The 22,777-nt window shown below is 38.4% G+C and overlaps 1 protein-coding gene across 4 annotated transcripts in view; it reads right to left on the bottom strand.

Moving 5' to 3' along the window:
* Positions 1-22,777, bottom strand: part of FANCC (FA complementation group C) — a 232,015-nt gene that overhangs the window by 51,069 nt on the left and 158,169 nt on the right. For 2 of the 4 annotated variants that reach the window (XM_030800598.1, XM_030800721.1), the window contains exons 7-8: positions 10,911-11,093; positions 4,750-4,914 (exon numbers count right to left, since the gene is read on the bottom strand). In XM_030800598.1, coding sequence (XP_030656458.1) covers positions 4,750-4,914; positions 10,911-11,093 — 348 coding nt within the window. The remainder of the gene's footprint in view (positions 1-4,749; positions 4,915-10,910; positions 11,094-22,777) is intronic. The other 2 variants (XM_030800664.1, XM_030800797.1) reach the window with 1 other exon arrangement.

Genomic DNA, 22,777 nt, shown 5'->3' with positions numbered 1-22,777 from the left:
GGAAATACTCTAAACTGTAAGAACAACGGTGGTTTTGAGCCTGTTTGTTTTCCAAATGCAACAACATAATGAAAATCTATTTGAAGATGGAGGAGAAGATCCATTTATGACAGTGAAAACATTCAAAACACAAATACAACAAAACATTAGGAACAAGAAATGTGTAAATCCAATGTGTGAAAAATATATACAACACTCCCTTCAGATCACAAAAGCTGAACAAATGGTAAAACGTATGTGTTCTTGAACAGGCGGACAGGCAGCCTTAACATCATGAAAATGCCAGCTCTCTCAATACTCTATATACTTATAGGAGTCTTCCCCCAGCAACACTGGGTGTCTTCCCTGCAACTAGAAAAATTGGTTTCAAAGTTTATTTGGAATATAAGACAAGCAATGATAGCAAAACAAACTAAAAACAACCCTGGTAAGGAAGAGAAATCAAAGAGAATGATCCTTATTTTGTATTGAACAGTTGATGCCAGCACTAAAGCAGTGATACTGCCGTATGCACATACAAAAGACCAGAGAACCAGAACAGAAGGTAACAAAACAGGCCTGACTGTGTGAGAACTGAGAATGTGACAAGGGAGCCACCTAAGCCCGCAGGACTGCGCTCCAGAGGCGCACACCCTTTATCACACTCAAGAGGGCGGACATGCTTTACCACCTTTATTTCAACAAATGATTTCAAAACAAAAAACAAAGAGGGATTGAAAGAGACTTAAAAGAACCTATAAACCAAAGGCAATGTGTAGATTTGAACTCTGATTCTTTTTTTTTTTTTTTTTGATTTGAACTCTGATTCTAACAAACCAACTGGAAGAAAAATTCTAAGACAATCAGGATAATTTAATTCCTGACTAGATACGTGATGCTGATAAGGAACTAATGTCAATTTTAAGATGTAATAATGGTATTGTAGTTTTGTTTTTTTAAAATGCATTGTATAGCAAGGAAGGGTCTACATATGTAACAATTCTCCAATTTCTCACTGAAAGTATTTAAATAAAGAATTGGGCCTGTCACAGTGGCTCATGCCTACAATACTAACATTTTGGGAGGCCAAGACAGGCGGACTCCTCGAGCCCAGGAGTTCAAGACCAGCCTAAGCAACATGGTGAAATGCCGTCTCTACCAAAAATACAAAAAATTAGCCAGGCATGGTAGCACACACCTGTGGTCCCAGCTACTCAGGAGGCTGAGGTGGGAGGATCGCCTGAGCCTGGGAGTTTGAGACTACAGTAAGCCAAGACCGCACCACTGCACTCCAGCCTATGTGACAGAGTGAGACTCCATCTCAAAAAAAAAAAAAAAAAAAAATTGAAAACATAAATAGTATTAATAAAATGATTTAAAAACCACAGTATTCTTAACAAAATGTCAGGTTTATAAGCAGTAAGTATCATTTTAAAATCACATTGCATGTATACCTTGAATTTGGAAATGTGAATTCTTTGGATCTCATTATCTGAGACTGAGAGGGCTCTGCAAATTACACCACACAGTGGATTCACAGTGTTTTCAAACACTGCAGACAGAGCCACTCTGCAGTGGCTTGGAGTAACTTGGAGTCATGACTACAGCAGTAGCCAGAGGCCATGCAACAGTTTTCAAAGTGGGGTCCAAAGAACCCTTTCCAGAGAGGGAGGGAAGAACTGAGATGAGTTGAAAGAAAAAATCATTATTTAAAAAATTATCATATTTTTCTTGGGCCTACGTGGAAACATAAGAAGAAATAAGTACACTTTGTTGGGTTGTAGTAATATATATTTTTTAATTTTGAAAACTTTTCTAATTTTTAAATTTTATCTAAGTTATTTTAGATAATTTTATTAGATATATGTTTTTATGTATATATACAGTGTATATTTTACTTATATATTTTAATACATATTTTAGATTGTTATTTTGGAATTTTACAATATTCTATTTGAAAAGTAACATTTATTTATCGTGTATTTTCTTGTATTTAAGAATGGATCATTGGCTTTAAAAATGAGGATTAAAAGATTCAATTTCTCATCCTACAGCTGTTTCATCAAGAAAAGATGAAACTGGCCGGCGCGGTGGCTCATGCCTGTAATCCCAGCACTTTGGGAGGCCGAGGCAGGTGGATCACCTGAGGTCAGGAGTTCGAGACCAGCCTGACCAACATGGAGAGAACCCTGTCTCTACTAAAAATACAAAATTAGCCAGGCGTGGTGGTGCATGCCTGTAATCCCAGCTACTCGGGAGGCTGAGGCAGGAGAATTGCTTGAACCCAGAAGGCAGAGGTTGCGGTGAGCCGAGATCACGCCACTGTACTCCAGCCTGGGCAACAAGAGCGAAACTCTGTCTCAAAAAAGAAAAGAAAATAAAAGATGAAACTGACACATCAGAGAATTCTCTGACTCATGAGATGGAGAAATCTGCTCCAGAGAAAGTGGGTTAAACTGTAAATAAAGGCAAAAAATATGAGGAAAGTTATTTTTCCCTTGCCTTTACAGATGTTAACGATTTACCTTATTGTGTCTTATGCAACAATATTTCAAATACTGTTATGGTGCAAGTTAACTGCCACATCCGTTTGAGACCAATCATTCAGAGTCTAAAGAAAAAAAATTAATTTAAATGCAGATGTGATAAATTAATATGTCACCAACAAAACTGTACTGCCTTACAATAGAATCTCTGGACTTACTGTATTGCTTGTAGTTGTCTGGTATTAGCACCAACTAAGCACGAAAGCTCTTTTATATGAAAGTTGGCCACACACCCAAGTGGTAGGGAAATACTTAAAGTACTGAATAACTATTTTGAATCTCCTGGTTTTTCCTGGAACAACCGTGTTGACATTTGCACTGATAGCGCAAAAGCAACAGTGAGCAACACAGCTGCGTCTCAGTGGGAATCAGAGCGGAGACAGCCCTCACGCTACTCTTCACCACCACACACACACAGTCGAAACACTGCATTTTCACATACGAATGTTTGATGAAGCAGTTTAACATACCGATTTTATTAAACTGTTGCCCTCAAGGATACTTTTAAAAAAGAATTCTGTATGGTGAAAAGGAAAGTGTGCATAAAGCACTTCTGCTTCATAACAAAAAACGACGGTTGCCTGGAGAAAAGCACTCCACTTGTACACCTGCACAACTCTTTCAGCGGTGGGCTCACCTGACCACTTTTTGTCATGGAAATTGACCTGAAAGAATGACTAGCAGACAGGCAGTAGTTAGTCACATTTTGGGATTAGGCACATACTTTCCCAATAATTAGCAAAGTGACTCACTCCCCTAAGGAAAACGACTGACAGTGTTTGTAGCCCATGATAAATTTTAGCTTTTAAGCAGAAATTAGAATTTTGGAAAATCTATGTCCACCAACATAAGCTTGACAGCTTCCCAATACTTAAAGTCATTTCTGATGAGCTCCATGGTGGCAGTAATGACTATAGGTTTTGATGCTGCATAATAAAATATGTCAATGTTTGGAAGATATACATAACTCAATGAATGAAGGTTTTCCAAATGAACCATGCATAATGCTACAAAATTATGTGTGTAGGCAAAAAAGATCCATTGAAAGTACAAGACAGACCAATGGGTTTTAATGTAACAGAGTATGGAAAGTTAACTGACATAATTTCAGATTCCACATTGCAACTACCCTTTAAAAAATGACCATTTTCAAATTTTGGTGAGCTATCAAAGCAGAATTATCCACAATGATCTGCAATGGCTACTAGAATATTCCCGCCTTTCCCAATTACTATCTATGTGGGGCTGGATTTTCTTCATACACTTCAACCAAAACAACACGTCCCACCAGAAGCAGATATGAGAATTCAGCAGTCTTAGGGTAGAAAATGAGACTTGCAAAAATGTAAACACAATGCTGCTCTTGTCAAACATTTTTTGTTTTTGCCTTGGAAAAGAGCATTGTTTTTCATAAAAATATGCTATTTGTGTAACGTGTAATAAAACTATTTTTATTTTTTAAGAAACACATTTTTAAAAATTTAGTTTCAAATATGATAAATATTAATAAGGGTTTAACAGATTTTTAAAACTCTTGGGAATGTATGAACACAAAGAAGGAAACAATAGTCGCTGGGGCCTACCTGAGCAAGGGTAGGAGGAGGGAGAGGAGCAGAAAAGGTAACTATTGGGAACTGAGCTTAATACCTGGGTGATGAAATAATGTGTACAACAAAACCCTATGACATGTGTTTACCTATGTAACAAACCTTCACATGTACCCCCAAACCTAAAACGTTAAAAATAAAAAAAAAAAATGCTTTGGGATCCTCAGTAATTTTTTTTTTTTTTTTTTGAGATGGAGTCTCACTCTGTTGCCCAGGCCGGAGTGCAGTGGCACGATCTCGGCTCACTGCAATCTCCGCCACCCAGGTGGAAGTAATCCTCCTGACTCAGCCCCCCTAGTAGCTGGGATTACAGGCACACGCCACCATGCTTGGCTAATTTTTGTAATTTTAGTAGAGATGGGGTTTCACCATGTTGGCCAGGCTGGTCTCAAACTCCTGACCTCAGGTGATCCACCCGCCTTGGCCTCCCAAAGTGCTGGGATTACAGGTGTAAGCCACCAATACCTGGCCGGGATACTCAGTAATTTTTAACAGTATAAAGGGTACTGAGACAAAAACGTTTGGACACTGCTGTCGTACAGTCTTTCCAACACACCACAGCCTTCTAAGAAAAGGAAAAACGACGCAGGATGACAAGAAATATGAACACCACTTACAGCAAAATGGCCTCATTTACAGCCTCAAAGAACTCTGGCTGGAGGATTTCCTGAGGTTCACGTCCGTGACAGATGAGCAGAGCCTCCACCAGGGGGTCAACATCTGGCAGGGTAATAAGTGGGACACAAACTCGTGACAGGGACGCCACTCGCTCGGGAGCCATTCTATGGAAGGGAAATAAGAAATAATCACTCAAATCTAAGAGCCACGCATAATTAAGCACATATAAAAACCTTCATGTTAAAAAGGTCAAGACAGATCACCTGTTTTGCCTCTAAATAAAGAGAATGACTCTAACACCATCGATGAACACTCCTCTTTTATCCAATTCTTTAGGAAGAAATCTTTTAGCTGCCATTGCTGTTTCAGTGTCATTCATGGTCAGGACTTTGTTCTTTATATCCACAGGCACTTACTATGTCCAAAACACAACTCCTGAATTCCCTTCCCAATGTTCCCTTTCCCTAGTGCTATCTTGTTTGCCCAGGCCCAAATCCTGATTCCTCCCTTTCTCTCAGGCCCCTCATCTGATCCATCAGTGAATACGAGCAACACATCTGACCTCTTCTGAACACCTCCATCACTGCCCTCCTAAGTGGAGAGTAACCCACCATCACCTCCAGCCTGGGTGACGGAGTAGCCTCTGGACTTCGTGTTTCTGCACTCACTCCTATAGTTTAACATCAGAACAGTTCCAGCACCCCTTTAAAAATTCAGATCACAACACTTGTCTGCTCAAAGCTTTGCAATGGCTTCCCACCTCACGTAGAGAATAAGCAATGTCTTTCACTAGCCAGCAAGTCCGTCTATGGTGGGTCCCTGTCTGTTTCACTGGCTTCATCTCCTTCCACTCTTACCTTCGTCTTTTCTGCCTCTGACTGCCCCAAAGTCCTGCTGTTCACTCTGCCTGAAATACATGATTAGCTCCCTGGTTGCAGCTCAAATGTCCCTTTGTTAAGTGAGGTCTTCTCTGATCATCCCATGTCACTATACTGTCTACCGTGTGTGGCAATTTAAATGTAAATGAATTAAAATTAAATAAAATTAAAAATCCAGCTCCTCAACTGCACTAGTCACAGTTCAAATGCTCAACAGCTATAGGTGGCTGGCGGCTACAGTACCGAACAGTGCACTTTTACAGGATGTGCCTGGGACTGCATAAAGCGCCACTGGACACTCGAGCTTCAAGTGCCCTCTTACCCGTGCTTTACTTCTCTTCCTGGTACCTTTCACCACCTGACCTACACAGTATTCCCTTGTAGTACTCATGGTTGGCTTCCTCCTCTGAGGGCAGAAGCTCTACAATGGCACGCAGCTTCTCCTACTTTGCCCACCACTCTATTCCTAGCACCTAGGGATAACTCCTCACACACAGCACGTGCTCAACAAATCCATCTCCAGTGAATGATAAATAAAATGAAAGTTCTGGGTGGAGGCTATTCTAGGTATTTTCATATGTAATTGTAAACAGAGAAATTTAGTCTTGTGTTTTGTGAAACACAAATGGCACCACAGTATAGAGCATATAGCTGTTCCTCATTCTTAAAAACTTGCTGCCTGTTATTAAAACAAACATGTTCTGTAATTTAACAATGCCACTATCAGTAGGCATTGAGGCTGTTTCTGGTTTTTCACTATTCAGGCAGGGCTGTGGTGCTACCCTTGCCCATGCCTGTCTGTGCCCATGTGTGAGTACTTGCATATGAAATTGCCTTCCAAGGCCAGGAGTGGTGGCTCACACATGAAGTCCCAGCACTTTGAGAGGCTGAGGCAGGCAGATCGCTTGATCCCAGAAGTTAAAGATCAGCGTGGGTAACATGGAGAAACCCCATCTCTACAAAAAATACAAAAATTAGCCGGGTATGGTGGCTTACGCCTGCAGTTGCAGCTACTCGAGGGGGCTGAGGTGGGAGGGTTGCTTGAGCCCAAGAGGTCAAGACTGCAGTGAGCTGTGTTCATACCACTGCACTCCAGCCTGGGAGACAGAGCGAGACCCTGTCTCAAAAAAAAAAAAAAAAAAAAAACTGCCTTGCAAAAGACCACACCAATTTACTTTTCCACCCTTTCCAATTATATCATTATTTGTTTCTATTTCTTGCAAATTTAATGAACAAAAATTGCTATTTCTTTGCCTTAATTTGCATTTTCCTGATAACTTGTGAGACAGTAATTGTTACCCACTTGTATTTCCTCTTCAGAGAATTTGTTTATATATTTGTGTATCTTTGTCCTATTTGTTCATTTAATACCTACTTATTGATCCCCTACTGTAGTCAAGGCTCTGTTTGAGGTGTACGTGATACAGATGCAAAGATGACAAGGTCTCATCAGGGAGAGGAACAATATAATGCCAGATGATACTGAGTGTCATGCTGAAAAGTAAAGAATACTCAGAAGTGACAGAAATTTACCAAGAAGGTGACATGTGAGCAGAGCTCTGAAGGAAGTACATGAACAAGCACGTATATATCTGGGAGGAAAATATTGCGGACAGATGAAAAGCAAATGCAAAGGCCCTCAGCATCTGAAAATAGCAAGGGGACCAACGTGGCCACACCCAGTGAACCAGGGAGGATGGCGGAAAGGCTTCTGTAGATCACTGTAGGGGGCCTGCATATTCTTTTTAAAAAAACTTAGTTTTCATTTTTATGAAATTAATAAATGCAATTATATTTTTTGTTGAGACTATTTGTTTACTTTTAAATTTTTGTTTCAATAGCTTGTGGGTAAAAGTAGTTTTTTGTTACATGGATGAATTGTATAGCGGTAAATTCTGAGATTTTAATGTACCCATCGCCCAAGTAGACTGCACCTAATGTGTAGTTTTTTTCACTGCCCCCCATCCCACCCTCCTCCCTTTTCTGAGTCTCTGAAGTCCATTATGTCACTCTGTATGCCAGCGATGTCCAATCTTTTTGGCTTCCTTCTTTTTGGAAAAAGAAGAATTGTCTTGTGTTACACACTAAATACACTAATACCAACAATAGTTGATGAGCTTAAAAAAATCGCAAAAAAAACTCAATGTTTTAAGGAAGTTTACAGATTTGTGTTGGGCAGCATTCAAAGCTGTCCTGGGCCGCATGTAGCCCACGGGACACAGGTTTGACAAGCTCGTTGTATGTCTCTGTGTACTCATAGCTTAGCTCCCACTAATAAGTGAGAACATTAACAGTTTGTGATTTTCCACTCCTGTGTTACTTCACTTAAAATAATGGCCTCCAGCTCCATTCAAGTTGCTGCAAATGATATTATTTTGTTCCTTTTAATGGCTGAGTAGTGTATATACACCACATTTTCTTTATCCACTGATTGGTGGATGGGCACTTATGTTGGTTCCACATCTTTGCAATTGTGAACTGTGCTGCTATAAAAATACACATGCAAGTTTTTTTTTTGTTTTTTTTTTAATATAAAGACATCTTTTCCTTTGGGTATATAGCCAGTAGTGTAATTGCTGGATCAAATAGTAGATCTACTTTTAGCTTTTTAAGGAATCTCCATACTGTTTTCCATAGAGGTTGCACTAATTTATATTCCCACCAGCAGGTATAAGTGTTCTCTTTTCCCCACATCCATGCCAACATCTATTGTTTTTCGACTTTTTAAAAATGGCCATTCTTGCAGGAGTAAGGTAATATCTCATTGTGGTTTTAATTTGCATTTCCCTGATGATTCGTGATGTTGAGCATTTTTTCATATGCTTGGCCATTTGTACATCTTCTTTTGAGAAATAGCTATCATGTCCTTTGCCCACTGTTTGATGGGATTGCTTTTTTCTTGCTGATTTGAGTTCCTTGTAGATTCTGAATACTAGTCCTTTGTCAGATGCATCGTTTGCAATATTTTCTCCCACTCTTTTGGTTGTCTGTTTACTCTGCTGATTATTTCTTTGATGTAACTACTTTAAATGGTCAAATAGTTATTCAAAGTTAATCAAAATAGTAGCTTTTGAAAGGGCATTCCTATCCCCATTTTCTGATGTCCAGAAATAACTACTTTCAACCCTAATTAATTCTTTAGTACTTCAATGTGTTGTTTGTTGTTCAATACAAACTATAACATCAAATCTGTAGTAGGAGGGCTGGGTGTAGTGGCTCATGCCTGTAATCCCAGCACTTTGGGAGGCCGAGGAGGGCAGATCACCTGAGGTCAGGAGTTCGAGACCAGCCTGATCAATATGGTGAAACCCCATCTCTACTAAAAATACAAAAATTAACCAGGCGTGGTGGTGGGCACCTGTAGTCCCAGCTACTCAGGAGGCTGAGACAGGAGAATTGCTTGAATCCAGGAGGCGGAGATTGCAGTGAGCCGACGTCGCGCCACTGCATTCCAGCCAGGGTGACAGAGCAAGACTCTGTCTCAAAAAAAAAAAAAAAAAATTGTAGTAGGAAATCCATCAGATTACGGAGAAAAGAAAACTCCAGGATGTTTCTGATAGGAACATAAATAAGGACAAACACTTTGGAGAACAACTGGTAGCAACGTGCTACCATTTCTTCTTAAAGGTTAGGGAGACAAACAGGACTGTTTGTAAAAGGTAGATTCAATCTTGCTGTGAATTTGTACAGAAATGAATAAATGATGATTTACAGAATGGAATGCTATATGGCAGTTTAAAGGAATAAACTAGACCTACATTATCTGCATGCATAAATCTCAAATGTTGAATGAAGAAAGCAAGTTGCATAAAGATATCCACAATACGCCATCCTTATGTAAAGTTTTAAAGCACAGCAAAATGTGAAGTAAAAGTGTTAAAACATGGCAGGAAGAATCTATACCAACTTCTTGGGCATGCTTGCTCCAGTGGGGAGAAAAAAGAAATGGAATAGGAGAAGGATGCTTCAGCTCTAACTGAAACTTTTTCTTAAAAATATCAAATATAAATATTAATAAAATGTTAACACTGTAAAACCTGGGCAATGGGCACACAGTTTTTCCATGACATAAGTGTTTTATAATTAAACTTTAAAAAAACTAAAATACAATGTTAACTAGTAATACTGAAAATGAAAATATTCATGCTAGGTGTGGTGGCTTATGTCTGCAATCCCAGAACTTTGGGAGGTTAAGGTGGGTGGATTGCTTGAGCCCAGGAGTTTGAGACTAGCCTGGGCAACATGGTGAAACCCTGCCTCTACAAAAAAATACAAAAATTAACTGGGTATGGTGGCACATGCCTGTAGTCCCAGCCACTCGGGAGGCTGAGGTGGGAGGATGGCTTGAGTCCAGGAGGTGGAGGTTGGGGTGAGCTGAGATCATGCCACTGCATTCTGGCCTGGGCAACAAAGCGAGACCCTGTCAAAAAAAGAAAGGAAAGAGAGAGAGAGAGAGAAAAGACAGAGGGGAGGGGATGGGAAGGGATGGAAGGGGATGGGAGGGGAGGGGAGGAAAAGGGGAGGGGAAGGAAGGGGAGACGAGGGTAGGGGAGGGGAGGGGGAGGAAGGAAGGAAGGGATGGAGGGAGGAAGGGAGGGAGGAAAAAGAAAATATTCATAATAAAGGAGTTACTTCCTCCTCAGGTTCTTATTTCTGAAATACAAAGTAGCTCACATTAAAAAATAATCATCCTTAATCAGTCTTAAATTGCTTAGTATTTATTTCCCTCTGGAGTATTTTTTCCCCTCTATTTACATCTTTTTTGCACTCTTCCCATTATTTGATTGTACTGGTCTCTTTTCAGGGTATTTCTATAGAATTATTTGTGCTTTTCATTTTCTCACCCTTGGACAGAAGACAGGCAGTTCACAAAGGTTTTTAAAGTGTCCTGGACCACAGTTAAAAGACTCTGCTTGATGGTATCAGCTGAAACAATCTTCTTTTCTCTTTCTTTCTTTTTTGAGACAGGGTCTTGCTCTGTCACCCAGGCTAGAGTGCAGTGGTGCAATCTCGGCTCACTGCAACCTCGACCTCCCCAGGCTCAAGCGATGCTCCCACCTCAGCCTCCCTAGTAGCTGGGATTACAGGTGCTTGCCACCAGGATACCTGGCTAATTTTTGGGGTTTTTTTTTTGTAGAGATGGGGTTTCTCCATGTTGCCCAAGCTGGTCTCAAACTCCTGAGTTCAGGCAATCCTCCCACCCTGGCCTCCCAAATTGCTGGGATTACAGGAGTGAGCCACTGTGCCAGGGCTGAAACAACTCTTATGGATTAAAAACTTGCCTTTGTGCCAGATTGTGCCACTTTGGAAGAGGTTTATTCTCTAGTTTATAATTGGTTTTTGATGTTGTTGTTGTTGTTAAGAATGCTTGTTTTTCAAAAGGATTATGAACAAATTCCCTGGCACAGAGCGAAGTCCACTGAAGGATGTCCATGCTGGCATCCCAGCTGGCAGGAGTAGCAAGGCTAAAATGGGAATTAATTTAGTTAGCAGTTCAGGATATTCCTAGTCAAAGCAAAGCTATGATACAATCAGTAAAATTCTTAACTGAATTTACTAAGAATATGAGATGCCTGTGCTAGTAGAGTGCTCCCTGTAAACCAACACATCTGATACATTCCTAATTTGCTCTACTGAATGATGTTTAGAATCTTTTCTTTGAAGAATTTTATAATTCAACCAGAAAAATTTTTCCAGGTACTTTTCTGAATGTGTTGAGCCCTTATATATAGTTTTAAAGGTAATTCAATCTCTTGAACTGAGTTCATTTATACCTATCAGAAGACTGAATTTAAAAAGCAATTTGATGCTTAACATGCTTTTTGAGCCTTCTTAGGAGCTTTTGTGTTCACCATTCATAAAATTTTAACTTGGATTCTTAAAAGCTTGTTTGAGAACCAAAACTTTTTAAGTCCACAGTTCTCCAGTGAATTATAAATTCTGCCAAGTGTATTCTCCTATCTCAAGTAGAAGTCGGTTTAATGAAATCAGATAACAGAATGGCACTGTGATAACATTTGCAAAACAGCTGTCAACCACACTGCAGCCATTATAATTTTTGCTGTCATTAATAACAATTAAAATAGGTATCATAATACCACATAACTTTCTAATACATATCTGAAGCTCTCTGTCCACTTTTAAGATTTACAAATTGAAACAATTAAATCAGAACGCAGCATAACAGGCAAACTACTTTCTGGTATATGCTTAAAGTCAGGAGAGTCCCATCCACCTATGAATCTAAGTTTCTAATTCCTTTCCTTTCACAAATATGACTTCAAACTTCAAAGCAGCCAAGAGCTCCCAAACTTAAGCACCATATAAACAATGCTATGCTGTTTTTCTGTGTTTTTTTTCCTTCTAGAAGGCATCTATGCATTTATTTTTTCTAATTTTTAGCACTTGAGTATCTAAAGTTCATTTCCAAAGATTCAAAAAGTCTCAGAAAATACCGAAATTGATCTCATAATTTCAGATGCACAGATCGCCAGAGGAACAAAAAAAGTGGGAAAATTAGCTTACTTTCTTTTTGCATTATTTTTAGAGGCCTGATAAATGGTGTTGTCATAAGGCTTTAAATAGAGTTTCACTTGCCACCAAGTAAAGTCAACAATTCAGTGACAGAATGTTTAAATTCTATCCTATTCTTTGCTACAAACCATCTAGAAGGAGCAACATTCTGAGCATCGTCAGCTTATCCTGTAGCCCTATGGTTTGGGGCAGATGGTTTGGGGCAGATGGTTTGGAAGCTACAATACAACCACACAGGAAGGATGTTCCCAGCAGTATATAGTTACCGTCTAGCCTTCTGCAGTTGAATTCTTGTGCAGAAATTATTTGGAAGTGCTGCTCTGGCAACCAGTCAAGACCTAATGCTTAGTGTAATTCAATCTGGAAAGTGTTGCGTAACTCTCCACTTGAACTTGGATCTCCACACTCTGACAAACTTCAGACCAAAAGAGGAGCCATGAAGGCTGTGTGCACCTTGAAGTTCTTGGGAAGGTTATCAGTTGGCCTGCCTGAATTTTGGTATACCCAAGAGCTACCTGTCTTTATGAGATTTTTAAATTTTTCAGGAAAACTATCCTGGATCATTTCCAGCCTAATCAGAAGATACAATCTACAGCAATGAACTGCAGTACTTGATAAATGTCCCCAGCACCACAGTCTTTCTACCCACTCAGTCCCCAGTAATAATCTCTGACTCTTCTCATTTCCTCTTTTCAGATGAGAGAAAAGTTGCGCTTAGAGATCTTTTAGGGAGGAAGATTGATGAGTCAGGCTGGAGACCTGCTTGCCTATTTGAGACGCTACACGAGTGATGCACACAGGCAACTCTCAGGGCTACCTTTCAATTGTACAAACATCCATCCCGCCCTAACTCTATGCAATATATTCTGCTAGGCTATGTGCAAAGTATACACCTTCACACACATCCCCACATACCTCTTCCTCTACCAGCCCACCCACTAAGCTCATATATTCCAAAAATTTAAGATATTTACAACTCATGCTAAATGTGTCTTTTTGTTAACAACTTAGATGATGGACTCAAAAAACACATTAATTAATTTTAGATCTAAAACCATCTTGGTGGTAAGAGAACGATGATAAAGCACTATGGAAGGTAAACGTTGAAAGGATATCTGCCACTTAAGAAAGTGGTAGAGAACAGGAAGAACAATTTAGAAAAGGTGAATATTTGAGGAGAAAAGACAAACTGTTCACATATAATAGATCACTATGGGTAGTTTGGCAAAAAATTACCTTTATGAGAATTTACTATTATCAAAAATACAGCAAAAATATTAACAATTTATAGGAATTCATCAACAAAAATAAAAACTGTAAATAAAATTCTATCATGTCACCATACAGTATTCAGATTGTTACTAGGGATTGAGATGTAGTTATGGGAACTGCTTCTAAAGAAGTAGTGTAGAGCAGCATTTCTTGAACTTCCAGAGAGTACTGTTCTGGACAGATGTTTTAAAAAACTCATATTTCTTGGTTTCTCCCCGAGGGATGTTGATGCTGCTGATTGGTAGGGCCACACTTTGAGTAGCTCTGGTGTAGAACTGCTACACATCCTGAGGACTGAAAGGCAAAACCTATGAAGAATGGTAACTCTCATAATCTAGTCAAGAGAAAATGAGATGAAAATGTAATCTAAGAGACTGCATCAAGCAATGAACTAAGGACACGGATATCCTAGCATTCATGCTATACTCCCAACTCCTAGAAATGATGGAAGAATTTTTTTTTACCTCTTTTTTTTTTTTAATTATACTTCAAGTTCTAGGGTACACATGCAGAACATGCAGGTTTGTTACATATGTATACATGTGCCATGTTGGTTTGCTGCACCCACTACCTCATCATTTATATTGGGTATTTCTCCTAATGCTATCCCTCCCCTTGCCCCCCACTCCCCAACAGGCCCCAGGCTGTGATGTTCCCCACCCTGTGTCCATGTGTTCTCATTGTTCAATTCCTACCTATGAGTGAGAACATGTGGTGTTTGGTTTTCTGTCCTTGTGAGAGTTTGCTCAGAATGATGGTTTCCAGCTACATCCATGTCCGTGCAAAGGACATGAACTCATCCTTTTTTATGGCTGCATAGCATTCCATGGTGTATATGTGCCACATTTTCTTAATCCAGTCTATCATTGATGGACATTTGAGTTCATTCCAAGTCTTTGCTATTGTGAATAGTGCCGCAATAAACATGTGTGCATGTGTCTTTATAGTAGCATGATTTATAATCCTTTGGGTATATACCCAGTAATGGGATAGCTGGATCAAATGGTATTTCTAGTTCTAGATCCTTGAGGAATCGCCACGCTGTCTTCCACAATGGTTGAACTAGTTTACACTCCCATCAACAGTGCAAAAGCATTCCTATTTCTCCACATCCTCTCCAGCATCTGTTATTTCCTGACTTTTTAATGATTGCCCTTCTAACTGGTGTGAGATGGTATGTCATTGTGGTTTTGATTTGCATTTCTCTGATGACCAGTGATGATGAGCATTTTTTCATGTGTCTGTTGGCTGCATAAATGTCTTCTTTTGAGAAGTGTCTGTTCATATTTTTTGCCCACTTTTTGATGGGGTTGTTTGTTTTCTTCCTGTAAATTTGTTTAAGCTCTTTGTAGATTCTGGATATTAGCCCTTTGTCAGATGGGTAGATTGCAAAAATTTTCTCCCATTCTGTAGGTTGCCTGTTCACTCTGATGGTAGTTTCTTTTGCTGTGCAGAAGCTCTTTAGTTTAATTAGATCCCATTTGTCTATTTTGGCTTTTGTTGCCATTGCTTTTGGTGTTTTAGTCATGAAGTCCTTGTCCATGCCTAGGTCCTGAATGGTATTGCCTAGGTTTTCTTCTAGGGTTTTTATGGTTTTAGGTCTAACATTTAAGTCTTTAATCCACCTTGAATTAATTTTTATATAAGGTGTAAGGAAGGGATCCAGTTTCAGCTTTCTACATATGGCTAGCCAGTTTTCCCAGCACCATTTATTAAATAGGGAATCCTTTCCCCATTTCTTGTTTCTGTCAGGTTTGTCAAAGATCGGATGGTTGCAGATGTGTGGTGTTATTTCTGAGGCCTCTGTTCCGTTCCATTGGTCTGTATCTCTGTTTTGGTACCAGTACCATGCTGTTTTGGTTACTGTAGACTTGTAGTATAGTTTGAAGTCAGGTAGCATGATGCCTCCAGCTTTGTTCTTTTTGCTTAGGATTGTCTTGGCAATGTGGGCTCTTTTTTGGTTCCACATGAACTTCAAAGTAGTTTTTTCCAATTCTGTGAAGAAAGTCATTGGTAGCTTGATGGGGATGGCATTGAATCTATAAATTACCTTGGGCAGTATGGCCATTTTGATGATATTGATTCTTCCTACCCATGAGCATGGAATGTTCTTCCGTTTGTTTGTGTCTTCTTTTATTTCTTTGAGCAGTGGTTTGTAGTTCTCCTTGAAGAGGTCCTTCACATCCCTTGTAAGTTGTATTCCTAGGTATTTTATTCTCTTTGTAGCAATTGTCAGTGGGAGTTCACTCATGATCTGGCTGTTTGTCTGTTATTGATGTATAGGAATGCTTGTGATTTCTGCACATTGATTTTGTAACCTGAGACTTTGCTGAAGTTGCTTATCAGCTAAAGGAGATTTTGGGCTGAGACAATGGGGTTTTCTAAATATACAATCATGTCAATGATGGAAGAGTTTTTACAATTAAATATATAATACCGTAAAATGGGGGCTTTTGGTAACCCATGAATTCTGAGAAAAGCTTGATGGTAGGTAGGTGGGATCTTTTTGAAGGAAAATACCACAGCCCTAAAAGCTTGCAAGAGAGGACTACTATAAAAGAGTTACTTTGAGGGTGAATTAAGGAACGGGGCAGCCTGACAGCCAGCTGCCAAGGCCTTATACACTCTTTCTTCTTATCCACTGTCTTTAGGCAAGAGATAACAGAAATGTCCTGACTCCAACAGGAAGGAGGAAGGAGGCCTAGAAGGAGAAGCCAGCCCCAAATGGCTATCAACCTCCAGGAAATATGGGAGTCCTCTAAGGCCCAGAATACAATTTACTGGCAACCTCAATCGACACTACCTCTTGATCTTCCCATAATTATTGGAAGCTACAGTAAACAGAGCACTCACAGAGAGACTAACAAGGAATCCCAAATTCCAGGAAGACCAAATTGTTCTGCAAAGTGGTTGTGCCTATTTATGTTCCCATCAGCAACCTCCTAAAGCTCACCATAACCTAATGGATGTCTAACTGATGTTGCAGTTTACACTTTCCTGAAAATCCACAGAAAACCTCATAGACCAGTTTTAAACTGTGGTGAAAAACACATTAACATAAAATTTACCATTTTAAACATTTTTAAGTATACAGTAGTGTTAACTATATGTCCTTATGTGTAACAGATCTCTAAAACTTTCATATCTTGCAAAACTAAAACTTTATACGCATTGAACAACAACTCCCATTTCCCTCTTTCTCCCATCCCAAGGTAACCACTATTGTACTTTCTGCTTCTTTTCTTTTTTTTTTTTTTTGAGACAGAATCTTGCTCTGTCACCCAGGCTGGAGTGCAATGGCACGATCTCAACTCACTGCAACCTCCACTTTCCAGGTTCAAGTGATTCTCCTGCCTCAGCCTCCTAGGTAGCCAGGACTACAGGCACCGGCCACCACACCCGGCTAATTTTTGTATTTTTATTAGAGATGGAGTTTCGCCGTGCTGGCCAGGCTGGTCTCAAACTCCTACCTCCGCTGATCTGCCTGCCTCGGCCTCCCAAGGTGCTGGGATTACAGGTGTGAGCCACTGCACCTGCCCATAGCTTCTGTTTCTACAACTTTGACTACTTTAGATACCACACATAAGTGTAAGTAATCATGCAGTATTTGCCTTCTGTCACTAGTTTACTTCACTTTGCATAATGTCCTTAAGTTTCATCCACACTGTAGCATATGACAGGACTTCTTCTTTTCTAAGGTGGAATAATCTTCCAATGTGTATATATACCATATTTTCTTTACTCATTCATCCGCTGATGGACATATAGGTTACTTCCACCTCTTGGCTCTTGTAAATAATGCTCAATGAATGTGGGTGTGCAAATATCTCTTAGAGATCTTGTTCCCAATTATTTGGAAATATACACAAATATGGGATTGCTGGATCATTTGGTAATTCTATTTTTAATTTTTTAAGGAAACTCCATACTGTTTTCCATAGTGACTGCACTAGTTTAACATTCCTAGCAACAGTGTACAAGGGTTCCAAGTACTCCACATCCTCATCAACATTTGTCATTTTCTCTTTCTTCTTTTGATAGTGGCCATTCTAATAGGTGTGAACTGGTATCTTATTATGGTTCTGATTATCATGTCCCTGATAACTGGTGATGTTGGGCATCTTTTCATATGCTTGTTGGTCATTTGTATATATTCTTTGGAGAAATGTCTATTCAAGTCTTTGACCTATTTTTAAACTGGATTATTTTGCTGTTGTTGAATTGCAGGAGTTCTCTGTATATTCTGGATATTAACCACTTATCCAGATATAAGGTTTGAAAATATTTTCTCCCGTTACATAGGCTACTTTTTAATCTGTTGATTGCTTCCTTTGTTGCACAGACACTTAAAAATTTCATGCAGTCCTACTTGTCTATTCTTGCTTTTCTTGCCTGTGCTTTTGGTGTCATATCCAAGAAATCATCGCCAAGTCCAATGCCATGACACTTTTCTTCTATAGTTTCAGGTCTTACGTTTAGGTCTTTAATCTATTTTCAGTTAGTTTTTATATATAATGAAAGATAAGGGTTCAAATTCGTTTTCTGAATGTGTACATCCAGTTTTCCCAACACCAATTATTGAAGAGACAATCTTTTCCCAATCTTGTAGACAGGGTACCCTTGTCAAAGACCATTTGATCATATATGTGAAGCCTTATTTCTGGGCTCTCTATTCTGTTTTATTGGTCACTATGTCTGCCTTTACGCCAGTACCACACTGTTTTGATTACTGTGGCTTTGTAATATGCTTTGAAAAAAGGAAGTATGAGGCTTCCACCTTGTTTTTCTTTCTCAAAATTGTTTTGGTTACTTGGGGTACTTTGAGATTCTATATACATTAAAGGATTCTTTTTCTATTTCTGTAAAAAAAAATAAAAACCAAACGCCACTGACATTTTGATAGAAATAACACTGGAACGTGGAGATTGCTTTGGGCAGTGTGGACATTTAAAATACTAAGTATAGGCTGGATGCAGTGGCTCACACCTGTAATCCCAGCACTTTGGGAGGCTGAGGCAAGTGGATCACCTGAGGTCAGGAGTTCGAGACCAGCATGACCAACACGGAGAAAGCCCATCTCTACTAAAAATACAAAATCATCTGAACGTGGTGGCATGCACCTGTAATCCCAGCTACTTGGGAGGCTGAGGCAGGAGAATCACTTGAATCCGGGAGGCGGAGGTTAAAGTGAGCCAAGATCGCACCATTGCATGCCAGCCTGGGCAACAAGAGCGAAACTCCATCTCAAAACAAAAACAAAAAAAAAAACCCCCCAAAAACTAACCATACCCATCTATGAACATGGGATATCTTTTTATTTATGTCTTATTTAATTTCTTTTAGCAATGTATAGTTTTCACCATGCAAATCTTTCACCTCCTTAGTTGCTTATTCCTAAATATTTTCTTCTTTTTGGTGCTATTGTAAGCAGGATTGTTTTTAAACTTCCTTTTTGGGTTGTTCTTATTAATGTATGGAAATGCAACTGGTTTTGTGTGTTGATTTTGTATACTGCAACTTTGTTGAATTAGTTTATTAGTTCTAACAATTTTTTTTGTGTGAAATCTTTAAGGATTATTAACATATAAAATCATGTCATCTGTGAACAGAGACAATTTTATTCCTTCCTTTCCAATTTGGATGGAAAGAATTTGGAGCATCTGTTGACTTTTATTTCTTTTTCTTGCCTAATTCCTCTGACAAGGACTTCTGATACTATATTAAATACAAGTGGTAAGAGAGGATGAAGATATCCTTGCCTTGCTCCTGATCTCAGAGGGAAAACATTCCCTTTTTCACCACTGAGTATGAGGTTAGCTATGGATTTTTCAAATATGGCCTTTACTACATTGAGGTCATTTCCTTCTATTCCTAATTTGTTGAATGTTTTACCATAAGTGAGTGTTTTGTCATATGCTATTTCTGCATTAAGATGATCCATGTGGTTTTTGTTCATCATTTTATTAATATGGTGCATTAATGTGATTTTTGTATGTTGAGCCATCCTTGTATTCAAGGAATAATTTTCATTCAGTCATGGTGTTTATACCTAACTTTTTAACGTATTGTTGAATTCCCTTTTTGCTGAGAATCCTTCCATCATGATTCATGAAGGATATTAGTCTGTTTTCTTGTAGTTTCATTGCCTGATTTTCGTGCCAGGGTAATGCTTGCTCACAAAATGAGTTTGGAAATGTCCCCTCTTCTTCAATATTTTGGAAGACTTTAAGAAAGACTGGTGTTAATTCTTCTTTAAATGTCTAATAGAATTCTCCAGTGAAGCCAGGTTTTTTCTTTGTTGGAAGGTTCTGAATAACCAATTCAATCTCTTTACTAGTTGTAGGTCTGTTCAGATGTTTTTATTTCTTCATTATTCAGTCGTGTAGGCTGTATATTTTTAGACATTTATTTATTCTAGGTTATTCAATTTGTTGGTATATAATTGTTCATAGTAGTCTCAATCTTGTTAATTTTTGTGGCATCAGTTTTCATTTCTATTCTTTGATTCCTGATTTTTGCTATTAAGTCTTCTCTTTTTTTCTTAGTCTAAGGAATTGTCAATTTTGCTGATCTTTACAAAACCCCAACTCTTGGTTTTGTTTTTTTCTATTCTCTATTTATTTCTGTTCTAATCTTTATTAGTCTCTCCCTTCTAACTTGAGGTTTAGTTTGTTCTTTTTCTAGTTGCTTGAGGTGTAAAGTTAGGTTTCTGATTTGAGATCCTTCTTATTTTTTTTTTCTTCCTTCAAAAGCATGTACACTTTCTTCTTTTTTAATGTAGGCATTCACCACTATAAACTTCCTGCTTAGGACTGCTTTTGCTGCATCACATAGGTTGTGATATGTTGGGTTTTCATTTTCATTTGTCTCAAGTTATTTTCTGTGTTTCTTGTAATTTGTTCTTTGACCCACTGGTTGTTTAAGAGTGGGTTGATTTCCACATATTTGTGAATTTTCCAGTTTTCCTTTTGTTATTGATTTCTATTCCCTTGTGGTCAGAAAAAAATAGTTACTATGATTTCAGTCTTCTTAAATTTGTTAAGACTTGTTCTGTGGCCTAATGTGGTCTTTCCTACAGAATGTTCTATATGTGCTTGAGAAGAGTGTATATTCTGCTGTTATTGGGTAGAATGTTCTCTGTATGTCTATTAAGTCCAATTGGTCTATAGCATTATTCAAGTTCTGTTTTCTTATTGGTCTTCAGTCTGGTTAATCAATCTGTTATTAAAAGTGTAGTGGTGAAGTCTATTATTATTGTGTTACTGTCTCTTTCCCCCTTCAATTCTATTGGTATTTGCTTTATATATGTGGATGCTCTGTTAAGTGCATATATTATTGTAATTGTTGTATCTCCTGAATTGACTCTTTTATTATTACATGATCTTTTTCTTTGTCTCTTTTGATAGTTTTCTGATATAAGTATGGCTATGCCTGCTCTATTTTGGTTGCCATTTGCATGATATCTATTTTTCCATCTTTTCATTTTCAGCCTATGTATCTCAAGTGAGTCTCTTGTAGCTAGAATTTAGTTGATCTTGTTTTCTGATCTATTTTGCTACTCCACGTCTTTTGAATGGGGGTTTAATTCATGTTCACCTAAAGTAATTACCGATAGAGAAGGACTTACTATTGCCATTTTGTTGTTTTCCATATACCTTGTAGTTATTCTGTTCACAATTTTCTCTTATTCCCTTCCTTTGGGTTTCATTGATTTTTTTCATAGTGACATGCTTTGATTTCCTTCTCATTTTCCATTATGCATCTCCTACAGGTATTTTCTTGTTGTTACCATGGGCATTACATTAAACATTTTAGAGTTATAACAACCTAACGAGACAACTTCAATCACATACTAAAACTCTAATCATTTACATTTCCCTCCCCAGTTTATGTTATCAATATCACAAATTACATCCTTTTCTATTTTGTATCTATCAACACAGTTTAATAGTTATTTTTATGCTTTTATCTTTTAAGTTCTATACCAGAATTAAAAAGTGATTTATGTACACTCAGCCCTCTATATCTATGGGTTCTGTATCCATGGATTCAACTAAATCATGGATCAAAAATATAGTATTTGCAGGATGTAGAACCCAAAGATTGACCGTTTGTATCTGTAAGTTCCATACAGTTTACTGTGGGACTGGAGCATCTATAGATTTTGGTATGCGTGGGAAGTCCTGGAACCAATCCTCTCTGGATACCGAGGGACAACTGTACTATACAAACAGTATTATAAGATTTTGTGTTTGTCTGTATATTTACATTTATCAGAAGGCTTTATATTTTTGTACGCTTTCATGTTGCTGTCTAATATTCTTTCATTTCAACTTGAAGGACTCCCTTTAGCAATTCTTGTAAGGCAGGTCTAGTGGTGATGAACTCCTTCAGCTTTTGTTTATCTGGGAATGTCTTTTTTTCTTCATTTTTTGAAGGATGATTTAGCCCAGATGCAGTATTCTTGGTTGGAAGGGTTTTTTGTTTTGTTTTGTTTCCTCCCTGGCTCTTTGAATGTATCATCCACTCCTTTCTGGCCTGTAATATTTCTGCTGAGAAATCCACTGATAATCTTCTGGAACCTTCCTTGTACATGACAAGTCACTTTTTTCTTGCTGCTTTCAAGATTATATCTTCAACTTCTGACAATTCGATTTTTGTGTATGTTGTTGTAGGCCTCTTTGGGTTCATTCTTTGGAGTCCGTTGAACTTCTGAAATCAGGATATTCAATTCCTTCCTAATATTTGAGCAGTTTTCACCATTATTTCTTCAAATAAGTTCTCTGCCCCTTTCTCTCTTATTCTAGGACTCCCAAAATGTGTGTGTTGTTCCATCTGATGTTGTTCCACAAGTGTCTTAGGCTTTCTTGACTTTCCTTCATTCTTCTTTTTGTTTCTCTGACTTAATAATTTCAAATGATTTGTGTTTAAGTTTTCTGACCCTTCTGTTTGATCAAGTCTACTGCTGAACCCCTCTAGTAAGTTTTTCAATTCACTTATTGTGGTTCTTTAGCTCCAGAATATCTGTTTGGTTCTTTTCTAGTTTCTATCTCTCTGTTGATATTCTCATTTTGCTCATGTATTGTTTTCCTGATTTCATTTAGTTGTTTATCTGTGTTCTCTTGTAGTGCCTTGAGATCCCTTAAGACAATTATTTCAAATTCTTTGTCAGGTAATGCATAGATCTCTGTTTCTTTAGGGTCTGTTTCTGTAGATTTATTTTCATCCTTTGATTATGCCACGTTTCCCTGGTTTACTTTGTGTCTTGTTATTTTTGTTGTATTTTGTACATTTAAAGAAACATCCACTTCTCTCAGTCTTTATCGACTGACATGGTACAATG

This window comes from Nomascus leucogenys, chromosome 1a, assembly GCF_006542625.1.
Source record: "Nomascus leucogenys isolate Asia chromosome 1a, Asia_NLE_v1, whole genome shotgun sequence".
NCBI lineage: Eukaryota > Metazoa > Chordata > Mammalia > Primates > Hylobatidae > Nomascus > Nomascus leucogenys.
This window is presented reverse-complemented; position numbering and strand designations above follow the sequence as displayed.